The sequence below is a fragment of the Spinacia oleracea genome, chromosome 1 (genome assembly GCF_020520425.1).
Source record: "Spinacia oleracea cultivar Varoflay chromosome 1, BTI_SOV_V1, whole genome shotgun sequence".
In the NCBI taxonomy this organism is placed as follows: domain Eukaryota; kingdom Viridiplantae; phylum Streptophyta; class Magnoliopsida; order Caryophyllales; family Amaranthaceae; genus Spinacia; species Spinacia oleracea.
The window spans coordinates 5,092,675-5,109,797 of NC_079487.1; the positions used below are offsets into that span (position 1 = coordinate 5,092,675).

Sequence of the window (17,123 nt, forward strand, 5' to 3'; positions counted from 1 at the left end):
TTTCTATATATAGAGATATCTAATTACTCTTTTATTGTAAACTCAATATATTAATTTATTACGTAAAAAAGTAGTTGTGAAACTTAGCATTAAATTTCATAATTATAGCTATAAATGAAATGCCGTACATGCATTAACGTGGGGGTTGGGAAACGTTTCCTATCTACCCTAGTTATGGTCCCAATTGCGAGGTTATTGCTTAAATCTACTCCCTTCGATTTTTTCATATTATTATCGAAGGAAAAATAATTACAGTCGGATTTGGACTCATAGATGACCAGCTTGTATTCTTGTAATGTTGTTGAGTGGTATGTAATTACCATCGAATTTGGGTTTAGATGTGATGAGCTAAAGCGACATGTAATATAGTCTGCTACGCGATTGGTTTCTCGATAATCGGTGTGAGATGAAGAAAAATACCTAAAAAGTAGTTGTATGTTACAATAATGAAACTTAGCATTGAATTTCATAGCTATGAATGAAATGTAGTGCATGCATTAACGTGGGGGTTAGAAAATGTTTCATATCTACCCATATGGTTCCAATAAGGGATAGGCATGGGGCGGGTCCAGTGAGATCCAGATTCGCCCAAAATCTATTGGGTTTGATAAAATTCAGATTCATACCCAAGTTTAATGGTCTGGCAAGTATTATCAATGCACGTATTGATCATGTACTATTATTTGATATTTTCAATATATACCACGAGTTTAGATCCGCCCTAGATTCAATGGTCTCAAATAATAAAACTCGAACCCTATAAAAAAGGTGGATCCATCTAGGATTTGGGTTCTAGACCATGCTAGCTCATATCTTTAGTTCCAATCTATACTAATATATTAAAAGGCGTTGTGGAAAATGTATATGTGTCACGTAGTTCTCTCCTCACGCCACATCATCCATTCACCATGTATTATGTAATGGACAACCAAAAATCAATACAATGAGGTTCGAACACCAGACCTCCAGTTTGGATGATAATTCTCATTACCATCTTAACCAACCACCAATTGTGGTTTATCTCTTCACATTAATTTATAAATAAATGTTCACATGAAATCTATAACAAATAAATTTTTATGTGCTTTTTAATTTCTATGGACTATTTTGAAAAGGAAAAAAATTAAAGTATTATGACAAACATGAAGAAATCTGATGTCATAAGTTTCATAAGAATCAACTATAGGATTGTCTTACATAGCTGCATATATATCTAATTTGGTGTTTATTAATTTGACGCACTTAGTTCCACGAGAAAACAAATTATACAAATTGTAAGATGATATGATTGAAAACTTACTTGCCATGATAAATGACTTAGCGTGCCTGTGTAGTTGACGAACTTAACGAATATTTTTCATTATAGAGAATACAAGTATTTTGGTCAAATATTGAGCTCAAGAAAAATCTAAAACTTTAGTTATTCAATGTAGCAACCGGGGCATCGCCCGGGCCACACACTAGTTACGTGGTTAATTATTGCTTAAAACTACTCCCTTCATCTCATACGAAGTATTATTATTGCATGAAGTAAAAACTTATTACAATCGGTTATGGGAATATGAGATGACTTGTAATACTACCGGGATTCATAAGTAACAACATCATCTACTAGGGCTGTCAAATCTCAACCCGAACCGTTGAACCCGCTGGGTTAATCTGATTCGTTAAGAACCCGAACCGTTAATAACCCGTTAGTTGGAACCCGAAAACTAACCGAACCGATAACATTCAACCCGAACCCGAACCGTCTCGAAAATATTAAACCGATTAAGACCCGATACCCGATAACAAACCGGCATGCGTCAACCCGAAACCGTTTCTACCCGAACCGAATTGACCCGAAAACCGTTAATGACCCGATTTATTTCAACCCGAACCGTTTCAACCCGGGGAAAACCCGTTCACAACCCGAACTGTTTCAACCCGAACCGTTTACAACCCGAACTGTTTCAACCCGGACCGTTTACAACCCGAACCGTTTACAACCCGTAACCCGTTTACACCCCGTTTAATTCAAACCGTTCATAACCCGCCTCAAAAATAAGTTTTTATTGAAATATTTTCCGTCAAATCAAACAGAGCCGAAATGCTAAGATATCAAATGATATAATTCGTAAGCAATTGTACTTCTTAAACATTTATAAACAAAAGATATAATTCAATGTGCGTTGTTCAACCGAGTATTCGAACTGTTGTTTATCAACCGACTAAGTAACTAAACATGTTCTTTATTAGATGTATTTCCAATATAGCTATATTATTGTATAGTTATAGGCTTGTAGAATTGAATGTGCACTCTTTTATTGACTCGTATTCAACTGACTAATCGTCTAATGGATCATTAAACTAAATTGATCTAATTCAATACCTTATAAGCTTATAAGCTTGTAACTTAAGAACTAATCGAAAAACTATGCTATTTTAATTGAATCGACTTAATTCATTACCAATTGAACTTGTTTGCCTCGTTTCGTTAATAAACATGTTAGTCTCGTTGTTGTTTAAACCAATATGAATATATGACAAACTTGTATTTACAAACTTTACAAATTCATTACGTATTAATTCATCATTATCGATTATTAATTACTACATTATTAGTATTTAGTTCATCAATACATATTTCGTAATACTCTAGCATGGTGGGGGAGGGCATAGATGATTTTGATTCCATTTGAATCATTTGATTGGTAAATATTACATGACATAATAAAAGACATTGACAGACTTTTCTTAATTAAGTTTAAGAAATTAATTGGATAGTGAACATTACTACATTAGTTGTTCGTCAAAAAAGAAATAACATTAGTTGTGATTTTAGTAATAACTCGACATTGTTTGTAATTTGTATCCGAATTGATCTGACTAAACATGAACCCGACCCGATATGATTCCGACCCGATTACAATCCGGCTAAACCCGTTAACAAACCGAACTGAATTGACCCGACCCGACTACAAACCGACCCGATCTGACCCGACCCGGTATGAACCCGACCTGATATGAACCCGACCCGTTATGAACCCGACCCGATATGAACCTGAACCGATATGAACCCGACTTAACCCGTTTATGACCCGACCAGGTATGAACCGACCCGATATGAACCCGACCCGATATGAACCCGACCCGATATGAACCCGACCCGATATGAACCCGTAACACATAACCCGAACCCGAACCGAACCGTTAATTTTTCAACCCGACCCGAACCGAACCGATAACAAAATAAACCGATTTCAACCCGAACCAATGAACCCGAACCGAAACAGAACCGATGACCCGATTTGACACCTCTAATCTACTTATGTGACTTGTGATCGAGACCAATTACTATATTATTTACACCCTGCATAGTATTACTTAAAATATCAATGCACTTATGTACGTCACGTACTACTATTTGATCTTTTCAATATCACGAGACACGAGTTATCACATGCATGCATGTCAATTTTAATTTATTACAGGATATTTAATTTGATACTCCCTCTATGATTTTTTTCATTTTGTTGTTTCTCGTTTCCTTGATGTTTTTGTATCCTTAATTTACTTTATTATGTGAATTGTTGCTTGTCTTGGTTAATAACATGTGATAGAACCACGACATTAGCGTAAACTTTTACATTCCCCGTTTTTAATTTCGTGAATTATATTTCTCATAAATAACTCAAATTACAATATATCAACGTTGATTCCATTCTTTCGATCGAGGAATCTTTGGTTTGGACTTTGGATGAAGAATTGTACATCGGATACCATCGGATAATCTCCCGTTTGTCCTTGCGGACAAGGCTCTAATAGAATGATAATCTAAACTTTACGCCCAAAAAAAGGCGATTCCTTCCCCGACCCACAATATTTGTATAAACAATATATCTTTGATCTATTTGCTTTAGTTGACCTAATTAAACCGAAAATTGTGAATGAATCAAGCTGTATTAAGAAAAATAGTTGTCGATCTCAAAGTTATAATGATGTTATGATTTTAGACTTGAAGAATAGTCTTGAGTCAAAGGGGTTGTTAGTGAGTAATGGACGTCTATTGCATGTTCGACGTTGTGCCTACATCATTAATTTGCTTGTTCAATCCACCTTGAAGCTTATTGAAAGCATTTTGGAAGACATTAATTATGAGGTTGGTGAGATTAATTGATATTAAAATATCTTTTTATAGAAATATTTTTATGACACCGTTCAAAAGAATTTCAATTTGGTGAAAAGAAAACTCCATTTGGATCTGAATTTTTGTTGCAATTTAACTTTTCTTATGCTTGTAATGTGTTAATTACTTCGTATATTATAAGGAAGTGTTTATTCATTTGGGGTCAATGAACAATTATTTCAACCCTTTTGTGCCTACGGATTCCGAGCATATATAGTAAATTTTTTGTTGTTCACACATTTTTATAACTTCTTTTTATAACGTAACATGTATGTTTTTCTTCTTCTAAGACTCCTACTTGTCACGAGCCATCTCTAAATATCCCTCACCAAGGCAGCAAGGCTACAAGAGGCGTCGCTTGGGCACTATCTCTAGGCGACAAGGAAACAACATGGGCCATGTACAGGGGCGCCCATGGGCGTTCGCTGCAGGAGGAGTACCCACCACGTACCTATATATAGAGGATTATTTTGAATTAGCCATAAATTCCTAGTGAACGCCCACTTGACAGTAACGTAATAATGAGTTGTCTGGTGGGCCAAACAAGCATGAATCGGACCAAACTTGGGTGTCCAACCTATTTTATCCCAATAAAGATAATTGTTGGGCTAGAATTGGGTTTTGAGGACTGCAAGGCCGCTATGGTGCAACAAGCTTCTCGGGATGCCTCCGGAAGGTTCTAGAGGGCTCTTGGGCATTCTAGCTTAGCTTTTTGTAGAGGGTTAGCATGGATGACTATAGAAAACCCTTGAACATATTCTTATAGTATTTTCTAGACGCCTCCTTGTATTTTCTGGTTCCTTTGGAGATGACCTAGAACTTTCTAGAGAGCAATAGAAGAATCCTTTGAAGGAGCATCGTAGAGACATCTAGACTAGAAGTCTCTAAGGCTTCAAGGGTCTATAAATAGGCATTGGCATTCATTTGTACTGGTCATTAAACACTATTATAATTCTCTGACGCAATACAAAGCATTATTTTTAAAATACAACATCTGGAAGATCTGCTTGACATTTAAATTTTTAATTAAGTGGTCATAATTTTGAAAGTTTAGACTAATTTAAGGTGTTAATTTGGAAATAAATTTAATAAGGTGGTAAAATTTAAAAAACTGAAATTTGTAAGGTGGTAATTATGAATAAAATCCCAAGTTAGATTTGTAACGCTTTATTTTCTGATAACGAGGGATTAGATTGAGGGTGCTTTTGTAGTTGTAGGTGACTTTCTTGAGATCCTTTCCTCTTTTCCGGGACTTGGAATGCTTTTCCGGGGAAAAAAAATTGTTTTTGTAATGTAGGTTTTAGAGACTTGACCAAATTCGTTTGAAAGTGGCCTAGTGCACCAAAGTTGGACCGATTTATCGAGAAGCATGATTTGCAAGAGTTGACTTGATTTTTTACAATCAACCTTAAGGGGAGCCAACTACGAGAATCATATTGTACAAAGTTAATAGGTTTTTGAACATTAGAAAATCGAAATTCAAAGGGAATGGCTATCCCTACTGCTTTGAATATTGAATTTCGAAAGGATTCGCCACCAACATTTAAAGGCCCAATTGGAAAGACTACGACTCTCGGATAAGGTATTGGAATCGAAACCTAATAGAGATCCGGGTTTCAGAACGAGGCACTTATTTAGAAATGATTTTAAGAAAAATCCTAGCATGATACTACTTTGGTGATTTGCATGCATATTAGAACATTGAATTGCTAGAATTGGTGATTGCTTCGCTTTAGTAAAATTTAAGGGAACCTAGGCCGGTTCGTCCAAAAAATTATCTTGTTTAAGCGTGATCGAACTTTGTAGATTTTTGGATTTAGCGTGTGAGGTGATGGAAGTAATAAAAACGTAAAGAAAATCATCACAAAATATTGTAAAGGGTATAAATAAAAATATACACCATATAGAAGGACTAGGTGTGATACCACCTAAAAGGACTAGGTGTAACACCACCTAGAAGGACTATGTGTAATAACTTGAATGAATTGTAAAGGTGCGGAAATTGAAATAAGCGATTAAATAAGAAAGTTAAAGCATAAATAATCGAAATTGCATGAAGAACTTGAAATGTGCATGCTTGGAGACTTGGAATTCGAAGGGAAAATAATGTTCAAGTGTGACATATTTTCCCTTGAATGCTTCCAAAATTTGTATGAATCTACTTTAAAATGAGGTTGCTCATTAAAAAGTGTTATAAAAGACGGGGGAATCAAGGAGGAAACAGAAGCCCACTAACATAAACCAAGTGAGGTTCCATCCCAAAACCAATTGGCAATAGGAGGAGTAGCCCACTTAGGTTATAAACTAGACGCTCTTTGCTTAATCTTTCGATGTGGGACACAATACTCACACTTACTTTCTAGCAAATCCCCCCTTAAGTGTAAGTCACTCACCCTTGAACAGAATGGGCTAAAGCACCCAGACCCTAACCACTGACACTAACAGACGGGCTATAACTGGAGCAAGCCCACGGACAACATTGTTTAACATGGTGAATAGCCTAACTACTCAAAAGCTCATCTCTAATACCAATTTGTTATAACAGACGGGGGAATCAAGGAGGAAACAGAAGCCCACTAACATAACCCAGTGAGGCAATAGGAGGAGTTGCCCACTTAAGTTTTAAACTATAAGCCCTTTGCTTCATCATTCGATGCGGTACACAATTACTCACACTTAATTTCTAACAAATCCCCCCCTTAAGTGTAAGTCACTCCCCCTTGGACAGTATGGGCTAAAGCACCCAGACCCTATCCACTTAAGAGACACCAACAGACAGGTCATAATTGGAACAAGTCCACAGACAACGGTGTTAACAGATGGTGCAATAACCCAAGAGATCAAAAGCCCAACTCTGATGCCAATTTGTTATAACAGACAGGGGAATCAAGGAGGAAACATAATCCCACTAACATAACTTAAGTGGGATATTCCTCCTATTGCCAATTAGTTTTAGGATGCATGGAACCTCACTTGGGTTATGTTAGTGGGATTATGTTTCCTCCTTGATTCCCCTGTCTGTTATAACAAAAAGTATCATTGATTTTGTACTTGAAATAAAAGATTGAACTTGAATATTGAACTTGAATATTGACGTTGAATATTGAATCTTGAAATTAGGAGGATAAATATTCAAAAGAAAGGATGGTTTAAGTTTTGAAAAATCTCAACTTTGATGTGCTCCAAATACTGAAAATGTTCTAGTTCAAAGAGAGTTTGCACTTATTTAAACATCCTTGAACTTTGAATGATTGAACATGAAACTTGAAGTTCATGAGTTCTAGTTTGAAAAAGGGTTTGAACTTCTTCAAACATCCTTGAACTTTTGCAAAATTAGGGTTTTGGAAAAATTGTATAATATGATGATGTTGTAAAGAGAAATTTCAAGAGTGAAATCTCATTTACTTATCATATTTTCGAAAATAGTTTGTAAAGATTAAAGCTTGAACTTGAAATAAGAGTATGGAAGATCATTTGAAGGGAATGTCAAGAATGAAATCCCTTCAAATGTTACTCTTTTATAGCATTTTCCTAGAATCATATAAGTCATGAACTCATATGAACATCCTTGGAAGCTTTGCAAAATTGAAGAAAATAAATGCAAAGAAAGATAGAAGCTTTAGATTTGGAAGAGTTCTTGGAAATTTAAGAATTAGGTGTTGATTAATCTCTAAGCTTGGTTTTCCGAATTTCTTAAGACATTAGAACATTAAACTTGTAGTTTGAAGTGTTTTTTTTATTGAATTTTGAAGAGTTTGGATGATTGAACTTTGAAGAGATTTGAAGAGTTTTGTGTTTGGAAATGGACAGAGATTCGCTACTTTGATTTCGTGTGTTGTTGCCTTCCTTTGTGCGTGAAAATGAGGGGTATTTATAGGAGAAATGGTTGGGCCAAGACAAACCTGCACCAGGCATACATGGCATAGTGCTCCAGACGCTAATCCTTGTTGTTAAAATAATGCCTTGAATCGGTCAAACCCTTTACTACAACGCCCCAGCACGGGGATCTTGCTAGTGCTGCAAATGCACATCTGCCTGTTGCTTATGCACCTAAGCCTGCTGAGGAGAAGGATTACATGTCTCGAGTTCCCTATGCTAGTGCAGTAGGAAGCTTGATGTATGCAATGGTCTGCACTATACCTGATCTTGCACAGCCTGTTAGTTTTGTTAGTAGGTTTATGGGTGAACCTAGAAAGGAGCATTGGCAAGCTGTGAAGAGGATTTTTCGGTACCTAAAAGGTACATCTGATGTTGGTATCATTTATGGAGGTGATACAGAGTGTTTGGTGATAGGGTTATTAGACTCTGATTATGCTGGAGATGTTCACAGTAGAAGATCTATGACTGGTTATGCTTTCGCTCTTGGTGGTTCAGTTGTCAGTTGGAAAGCTACTTTGCAACCTACGGTGGCTTTGTCTACTACAGAAGCAGGGTACATGGCCTTGACAGAAGCAGAAAAAGAAGGAATGTGGTTGAAAAGGTTGGTCAATGATTTGGGTCTACATCATGATCAGGCTATAGTGTACTGTGACAGTCTCAGCGCAATCTATTTAGCTAAAGATCAAGTCTGTCATGAGAGGACTAAGCACATCAATGTAAGGTATCATTTTCTGAGAAGTGAGAAGAGAATTAAGGTGAACAAAGTGGGTACTGCTGATAACCCAGCTGATATGTTCACCAAGCCGGTTCCACATAGCAAGTTTCAACACTGTTTCAACTTGCTAACTGTTAGGAGTTATTGATTTCCCTTTTGAGGGAAAATTCTAAGGTAGAGGAGTTTCTGGTACGTCTAGCGTTATAATGGTGCGTCTGGTACATCTGTTATTTGTGAGAGGATTCAAGTCAAGGTGGAGATTTGTTAGAATAATGCCTTGAATCGGTCAAGCCCTTTACTGCAACGCCCCAGCACGGGGATTCGTTGTTCTTGACTAGGGTTTTCTGTTTTGGGCCTATTGGGTTTTTCCGCATCCGTCTAGAGAGTACTATATAAACTCTCTAGGTCATAACCTAGTTGTATTCAGTAATATGTACTCCTCGAGATCAATAAAACTTTCCTCCCCTCTTCCTGTGGACGTAGCTAACACACTGTTAGTGAACCACGTTAAATCTCTGCGTTCTTTATTTATGTTTTTTAATCTTTTTTTGCATCCGTTATAACACTTGTCCTACGCCAAGGGCCAACGCTATCCTGCTCCAGGCGAACCTGCACGCATCCAGACAACTGTAGTCGTCCTTGCGGTGCGTTGGTGGCCCAAGGTGGTTGTACAATTCCTTCCTTTTGTCTTGGTGCTTAAGGAATCTGATTACGTCTTTGAAAGCGGCGTTTTTTAGGAATTTTATGATTTTACAAATTGGCTTTGGGTTTTGCTGATTTTTCTCGGTTTTGTGGGTCGGTGTCCGAGATGCTTTTGTGGGTCGGCGCCCAAACTTGAAATGATTTATATGATATTGAGTAGAAACGTGCCTCAGAGACTAATCGTGGCATCCTTTGCGCGAGATTTTACTTGGATTTTGAAATTGTATCTTGAAAATGTGTTTGATCTTGAATTGGGGTCCGAGATTAGGATTTGGATTTTGGACCCAAGGATTTGTATTTTTGAATTGGAAGTTCGGATTGGAAATCAAACTTGGGGATTGAATTTGCAGGGCCTTGAATTAGGAATTGGAATTGGAATTTTGGAGTTAGAATATGTTTGATTTGAAATTGTGTTTGTTTTGGAATTTGTACTTAAGTTTTGAACAAAAGTTCTGAATGGAATCGAATTATGTCATTTGCAACTGGTCGCTTGCACTTGGATATTGATCGACCAAATCTATTGGCGTCATTGGACTCAAGGGGAAAAAAATTAGGTGTCTACAGTAGTATTTTAGAAAACTTAAGGGTGTGTGTGCCATATCATTTAAATTTTCGTATTTTAATTTCTGCATAGATTTGTTAGCTTAGGGTGCAAGCTTTTGATTTAAATGGGTGATACCATGGTGGAACTTGACAACTATGGTGGGCGGTTCTAGTTGTCTAACCTTCACTTGACTTTTGGGCTTGTCCGCGCCCACTTACTTGTTCCTATGTAGAGTGATGAGACAATACGTCATGAGGCAGGTGGTCCCTTTTGTAGATACTCCTCTAGCCACGACAACTTTATTACGAAGACATAAGATCTCAACTTAGATCGAATACTACGTACATGGGTCTATCGCGTTGGAAAATTATTGTGCGAGAAGCATCTGGTTTTCTAATGAAAATTATAAGTCCTGGATGATTGTTGATAGTGTTGAAATGGTTATTGGATGGAATGGTCAATAATAAGAATGACCTGGTTGTGATTTTCGTGGTTATGGATCCTAATTTCAGAGTTCAGAGAAGGCCAACCAAATGCAAGGCATAAGCATGCTCAACAACGTGAAGATCAAATGTCTCACAAGATACATGTTGCATTAATTGCAGTTGCGTCTAATAAGGTTGTTAACTCTATGAATTGGAAAAGGGAAAAAAAACATGCATAAACAAAAGGATCAAGTTTGTGCTGTTGAGGTCGTTGTTCCTGTAATCCTGTTAGGAGTGTGCACAGGTCCAAAACCGAATAGGACCGGACCGGAACCAGATGGACCTGAATTTTCAAAATTCTTGAACTGAGGACATGACCGGAAAAATCCGGACTGGACCGGTCCGGTCCGGTTTTGGACCAGCTTGGACCGACTTTTTTTAATTTTTGAGATTTACGATCTTAAACTCTTCTTTTTCAATTTTATCTTTCTATAACTTATATTATTCTTTAAGTATCACATACATCACATCATAAGCTTAATATAAAGAAGATAAAGGCCAATGACCTATAAACAATATCCAAAGTCTTTTGTGTTGGAGAGGTTAATGTACGTGGGCTGCAAGTTGGGTTGTTCCATCTAGAATTTTTATTTTTTAAAAATATATTATGAGTCAATGGTTCAAACCGGAAAATTTCAGGTTGATCGGACCGGACCAGAAACCCAGACTCTCATATTTTCAAGGATTGAGGACTTGACCGAAATTCATTAGTCCAATTTCAAGGCCGAACCGGACCGTGCACACCCCTATTTCTCGTTGAGGTTGTTGCACTTATTATAGAGTCAATTGTTGAAGCTGTTGAACCTATCTTGGAAGTACAAGAAGACCTTAAAGAATTTCACGAATGTGTAAAAGTTGATGCATGAAGGTGTTAATTTCGGCATATGCCAAGTTTTCGGATTTTTCTATAATTACCACTTAAAAATTTCAATTACCAAACTTATCACCGTATAATAAAAATCATTTCAAAAATTTGATTAAACTTTCAAAATTACTCCCACTTAAAAAAAAAAAAAGTGTTAACTTTTCCATTAAATGGTACTCCTCCGTCTCTTTTTGTTTTTTACGTTTGGTATTTTGCACGCATTTTAACAATTAATTAATGTGCATTGATATTCTTCTAAGGTTTTATGAAAACGAGGAAAATTACGTTTATTTATAATATTTTCACTCTTATCAAAATTCTTATATTGGGAAAATGAGAAAAATTTAATGTCATAATGAAAAGTGTGAGACATTAAATGACCCAATGGATTTAATTGGTTAAAATAATAATTGTACGCAAATTTTAATAGAATATTAAATCATTTATGTATAATATAAAAGGAAATGTAAAGAACATTTTGGAACACCCAAAAAGGAAACGTAAAGAACAAAAAGAGACGGAGGGAGTAATAGTTTTGAAAATTTAAACCAATTTAAGATTGGCATACTAAAATCCAGATTCTGTTAAACAACTTTAACAGAAAGGTTAATTTGAGAGGTCTAGTGCCTTAATTCCTTGTGTAGCCTGTTGTCTTGTTTTAATTTAACTGTTGTTGCTGCTGTTTGGTTGGGGCCTGTTGCCCTTTTTTTGGGTTTCTTGCAGTTTGTACTCTATGTTTATTTGGTTATATAAAAAACCCTAAACGTATCAGTAAATAGATTGAACTCAATTTCTAACCACGATAAGATAAAGATTCTTGTATGCTTCGGCTTGTAAAGAATGCCTTCTGCATTAAATATAAATTAAACAGTGAAGAAAAAAAAATTGGTTGCAGACAATAGAATTAGAAGGTATCAACCATAATTCCTGAAACAAAATTCCAAAACCATTCTCATGCTTGGGTTTAAAAGACACTGAATTCAACATACTAAGCAAGCAGTACTCCAAACAAAGACAATGCAGAACTGCAGATGATAAAATCTATCGGTAACGGCGCAGAGAAAGTGTCTGGTTCCTCTTCCAGGTAGCACGGCGAGAAGGCCTGGCCTTGTGGTGTCTGTGACCTCTGCCACGAAGACCTCTGTACTTCTTTCCAGCAGAAGTAAGCCCACGAAGTTCTCTGTGCTTGTGAACTGGGTTACATATCCAGTTGACTCTTGGGTCGTTCCTGATGGCATTGTGTGCTGTGTCAACAAGAATGACTTCAAAATACTTGTATGTGGAATCCTGCAAAACAAAGAATTTACACAAATTTTGTAAGAATACAACAGTACATCACAAAGTAATTCCTCAATCCAAAAACAATATGATTGTCGATATAAGATAAATTCTCCGAAAACAAGAGAAGAGGATAGATTGAGATAATTCAACAGCGTAATTTGCACATCTATCCTTCAAGTTATAAAAAGATTATATTTTTTACATTTAAGCATAGGCATTAATTTACAAGCCTGTCTCAAGTAAATTTGTAGCCATGAGGCCCATGACTATATTTATTTATATTAAAGCAAATGCATTCGTTTACAAGCTTGTCTCGTGTCAATTTCTAGCCATGAAAAGGTAAAGACTTTGAGTTCATACACATATTTCAGCTTGAAGTTCTACACAGAGAACAATCAACCCTAACTATATCAAACACAATTACAATAACAGAGAATTTCCAGCAAGAGCTATTGAGAAGGTAAAAGAAAAACAAGAAACAGAAAAGAAATTCCCGTATAATAGTTACCAAAAACTAGAAGCAACAGAGTGTTGTACATTCAATACATTGACAACAGCAAGTATAAGAGTCAAAAGGAATGAGAATAATCTAGAGTGGGAACAAACCTCATTGACCCAGTAAGAATTGAGGACCCTAAGACCACCCAATTTGCGACCAGCACGCTCCTCAGCAACTGACCTCTTGCTGCGCTGGAACTTCAATTGAGTAACTCCCTGGTTAGTGGGCTTACCATAGACAATACCCTTTGGTACAGGCCTCTTGCGCCCACCTCTCCTCACACGGACACGGTACACAACAAAGCCCTACAATTGCGACAACCAACTGTGATGAGTACTGATGTGACAAACATAGTGAATAGACTGCAGCATTCCAATAACAAAAGAGAACACTCTTAAACAACAAATTACTAAGGCTAAAACAAACCCTAATAGATTACTCTTGACACATAAAAGAACATACTGATATGAAAATGACAAACTTGTCTATTGATAATAATAATTCAGAGGACGGCATTTATAATAAATGTTATATTCAACTTATGCAGTGTTACAAGGTGCAACAAATAAGATAATTTACACCAGGCATCATGTAGCAATTAGCATACCAACTTTCTAAGGGAGAAATGATACAAACCAATTAGATATGTTGTACAACAACAATTCACGACATTGAAGGAATGAACCAACTGGAACAATATCAACTAACTCAATTCATCAAAAAAAGAAGCTTGAAAAATAGGGAGCCCTTTTGTGTATTATTGAAAAAAATGGAACAAATTAACATTAATTTTGATTAAAATGAAGCAGTAATCACTCAAAACATTTGTCAAAAAACCAAGTTAATAAAAGACCATTTATTTTATAAGCACCTCAACTTCACTCAAATTACAAGTCAAAGAAAAATGCATTAGGTTTTAGATTGCATTTTCTCTTAAAACCATTCAAAATAAATTGTTTCCAGCCAAAAAAAAACGGCTGTGGTCGACACCAAATCCAACCCTAAAACATACATATATCATTTCTACTGAAAACCATCCAATCTCGCGCATTGCAATCAACCGTTCAAATATTACAAATTTACAATCATACATTAAAATCAAAAACATCAAACCACTGGAAAAAAATCAATCAAAGAAATAAACATAAGAAAATCGAAGAGAAATTGAGAATAAAAAAACCTGCTTGGCCTTGTAACCAAGACGACGAGCTTTGTCAGGGCGAGTAGGGTGAGTTACTCGAACAATGGATGGAAGCTGGCGATACTCCCAACACCTGACTCTTTGAGTGAACCTCATCACATCGGATTGTTTCTTCCTCCATAGCTCCTGCATATACTTGTATGCACCTGTAAAAATCGCAAAATAAATCGAAATCTTAAGATCAACAACAATCAAATCTTAAAATCAGCAATAATAACGAAACCTTGAAATCAACAATAAATGGTTTTACAGGAAATGTTGAAGAGAGAAGAAGGAGAAAGGAGAGTGTGGTTACCCATGGCTTCGAAGCGGAGAAATGAGAAAATTACGGTGGAGAAGCAAGCAAAGGGTTTTGAATAGGAGGAATTAGGGTTTTTATATATTTTTCGGGTTCTGTCAATATGGGCCGGACTTAAGCCCGTTTCAGTATTCTTATACCCGGGAGACCAGGACTCTACAAGTTATTATAATATTATGTTAGTGTCACTACAGAGTACTCACTTGTTAATTTGTTATCACTAATTAGGGCCCGTTTGGTATTAGTGTATCACGGATTCAGGTCAATTTCGTGTTTTTGGTAATTTAGTTTCAAAAGTCATAAGATTTAGATTGAATCATTAATTAAAAAATAATCATATTTATAGTAATTATGTTAGATTTTGAAAACTGACAACAAAAAACCGAAAACTATTTTTTTGTGGTTTTTCACATTTTAGTTTTTAGTTTTGTAAAAAACAGAAAACAAAAAACGATAGGAAAAATTACATTAAATAATCCAAACTTTCGACGATTTTCTGTTAATAATCCAACATTTCAATTATTATTTAATAATCTAACCTTTACACCCCATTCACTTTTATTGAACCCGAAAGACTGGTAAACGGCTAAGAAGGTTAACTTTTTTTTTTTCAACCTCCTTCTTCCTCCTCCTTTCTGCTTCCATAAGCTTGTCTGGTCTCACTTCCATTCTAGCCCTCTGATCTCTCCTCTCCCCCCTTCCAAATCGTGCCAGCAAGGTCAACCCCACCAGAAAACTCCTCGACTCCGTGAAACACCAACCCCACCCTTGAAACCCACTTTCTCCACCATCGTCATCTTCATCTCCGACCACCTTTAACACCTATACCACATTCACGAGATGGGTCGTAACTCCAAAACTTGCGTCACCGTAACTCATCGCCTCCTGAAAACGTAGTCGCGCAACACTAGCGCAACTAGAACTCGCTGGAAAGTCGTGACCAAACCAGAAAAATTACCACTTTTGGAATTTAGGTACGAATTCGAGTAATTGATGTTTAATTTCAAAAAATCAAGCTTATTAACAATTTAGCATATGAAATTAAAGATTTTATATGTAAACAAATCAAATTGGGGCTTGTGGTGGCAGTGGTGCTCTTGGTATAGACGGTGGCTGAAGAAGGTCGTGGTGGAGGCAGGAGGTGTGCGATGCGATGGTGCGTACACTGACAGAGGTATGTTGGAGGAGAGGAGAAATAAAGGGGTGTAGTTGTTGTTGGAGTTGCTATGCTTGGCGATGTTGCAAATGGCGTTGATCCTGTTGTTCATGTAGATGTTGTCATAAAAATGGTGATGATGGTGTTTCATTTGATGTTGCTGTGAAATTTTTTATTTAATAAACATTAAACTTTTTAAATCAAAATATTAATTAAACATTTAGAAAATAAACAAACAACTAAATTATAAACAAACAGTCAGACCTTTCCTTGTCCGACTAGCAAGAACATGAGCTAGGTGAACCACTGATCTACTGACTTTGACACAAACCACATAATCTAAAGAGGAAGCGAGTAATAAAATGTCTGAGATAACATGATGAATCCGAACATCCGCAAGGTTCGGGCTTATGAGAGCTTCAATAGCATTTTGGCAGTCTGATTTTATAACGACATTCCTGGAGATCTTAGCCGCATCCTTCAACCCTTCCCAAATCGCCAGACATTCTACTTGGAGATGACAGATGGCGCAAACCCTCAATGACCCTCAAATATGGCTCTCCGTGTGTTTCTCACCTCGCAACCCACCGCGCTCCCCATTCCTTCTTACTTCTGGCCTTTAATCCCTTCTATGCTGCATCCACGATGATACTGAAGTGTTAAGAAGAAACTGATTTTCCAAAAACCCATACCACCTTCCTATGGTACATATTTTGAGGCACAAGATTCAGGACTCGAGCATCATCTTGTATAAGGCTAGCTGCCTAGTTCCATTTCCCCTTTCCTTCCTCAACAAGCGCCAAAATCCTTTCAGGGGAACAAGCAGCGCTTCTAAATACGACTTTATTCCTATGAAGCCAGAGAGACTACATGGTAGAAATAAATTCCACCACTCTCGATTCATCCTTTTTGTCCTTTTTGAAAAAGAAACACAGGAAGTTTTTCAACCAATCTCTAATGTTGGAGGAATTCGCAGCTAAGGTATCAATCCCTAGGCTACTTGCCCTCCAAACATGGTTACTGATCGTGAAATCCCGCAGTAAGTGACAATTTGTTTCCTTCTCCAGACCACACAGTGGATAAGTGTCATCCACCCGACTGATTCTCTTCTTAACATTGACCCTTGGGGACAAAGCTTTGTTGATCACCTTCTAGCAGAACAACTTCCATTTTGGCGCAATTTTTCTCTTCCATAACGCTGCCCATAAGGGGAAAGTATCCTGGAACTCTTGATATTGCGCAAGGTACCAATAAGCATATTTAATAGAGAGTTCCCCATTTTCCGACTTGCCCCAGCAAAACCCATCAATCAAACCTTCTCTTGGTAACC

The 17,123-nt window shown here is 36.8% G+C and overlaps 2 protein-coding genes across 2 annotated transcripts; one reads left to right on the forward strand and one right to left on the reverse strand.

The window, feature by feature from the left end:
• The first annotated feature begins 8,244 nt into the window (after positions 1 to 8,244).
• LOC130462622 (secreted RxLR effector protein 161-like) lies at positions 8,245 to 8,910 on the forward strand. Its single transcript, XM_056831304.1, has one exon. The coding sequence runs from the start codon at positions 8,245 to 8,247 to the stop codon at positions 8,908 to 8,910; it is 666 nt and encodes a 221-aa protein (XP_056687282.1).
• Positions 8,911 to 12,229: 3,319 nt separating this feature from the next.
• LOC110774929 (60S ribosomal protein L15) lies at positions 12,230 to 14,788 on the reverse strand. The gene is made up of 4 exons (XM_021979528.2): positions 14,635 to 14,788; positions 14,319 to 14,485; positions 13,246 to 13,443; positions 12,230 to 12,645 (listed from the first exon to the last, which is right to left on the reverse strand). Exons 1-4 carry the CDS (start codon positions 14,636 to 14,638, stop codon positions 12,400 to 12,402), a joined length of 615 nt encoding a protein of 204 aa, XP_021835220.1. The 5' UTR covers positions 14,639 to 14,788; the 3' UTR covers positions 12,230 to 12,399.
• Positions 14,789 to 17,123: the final 2,335 nt, after the last annotated feature.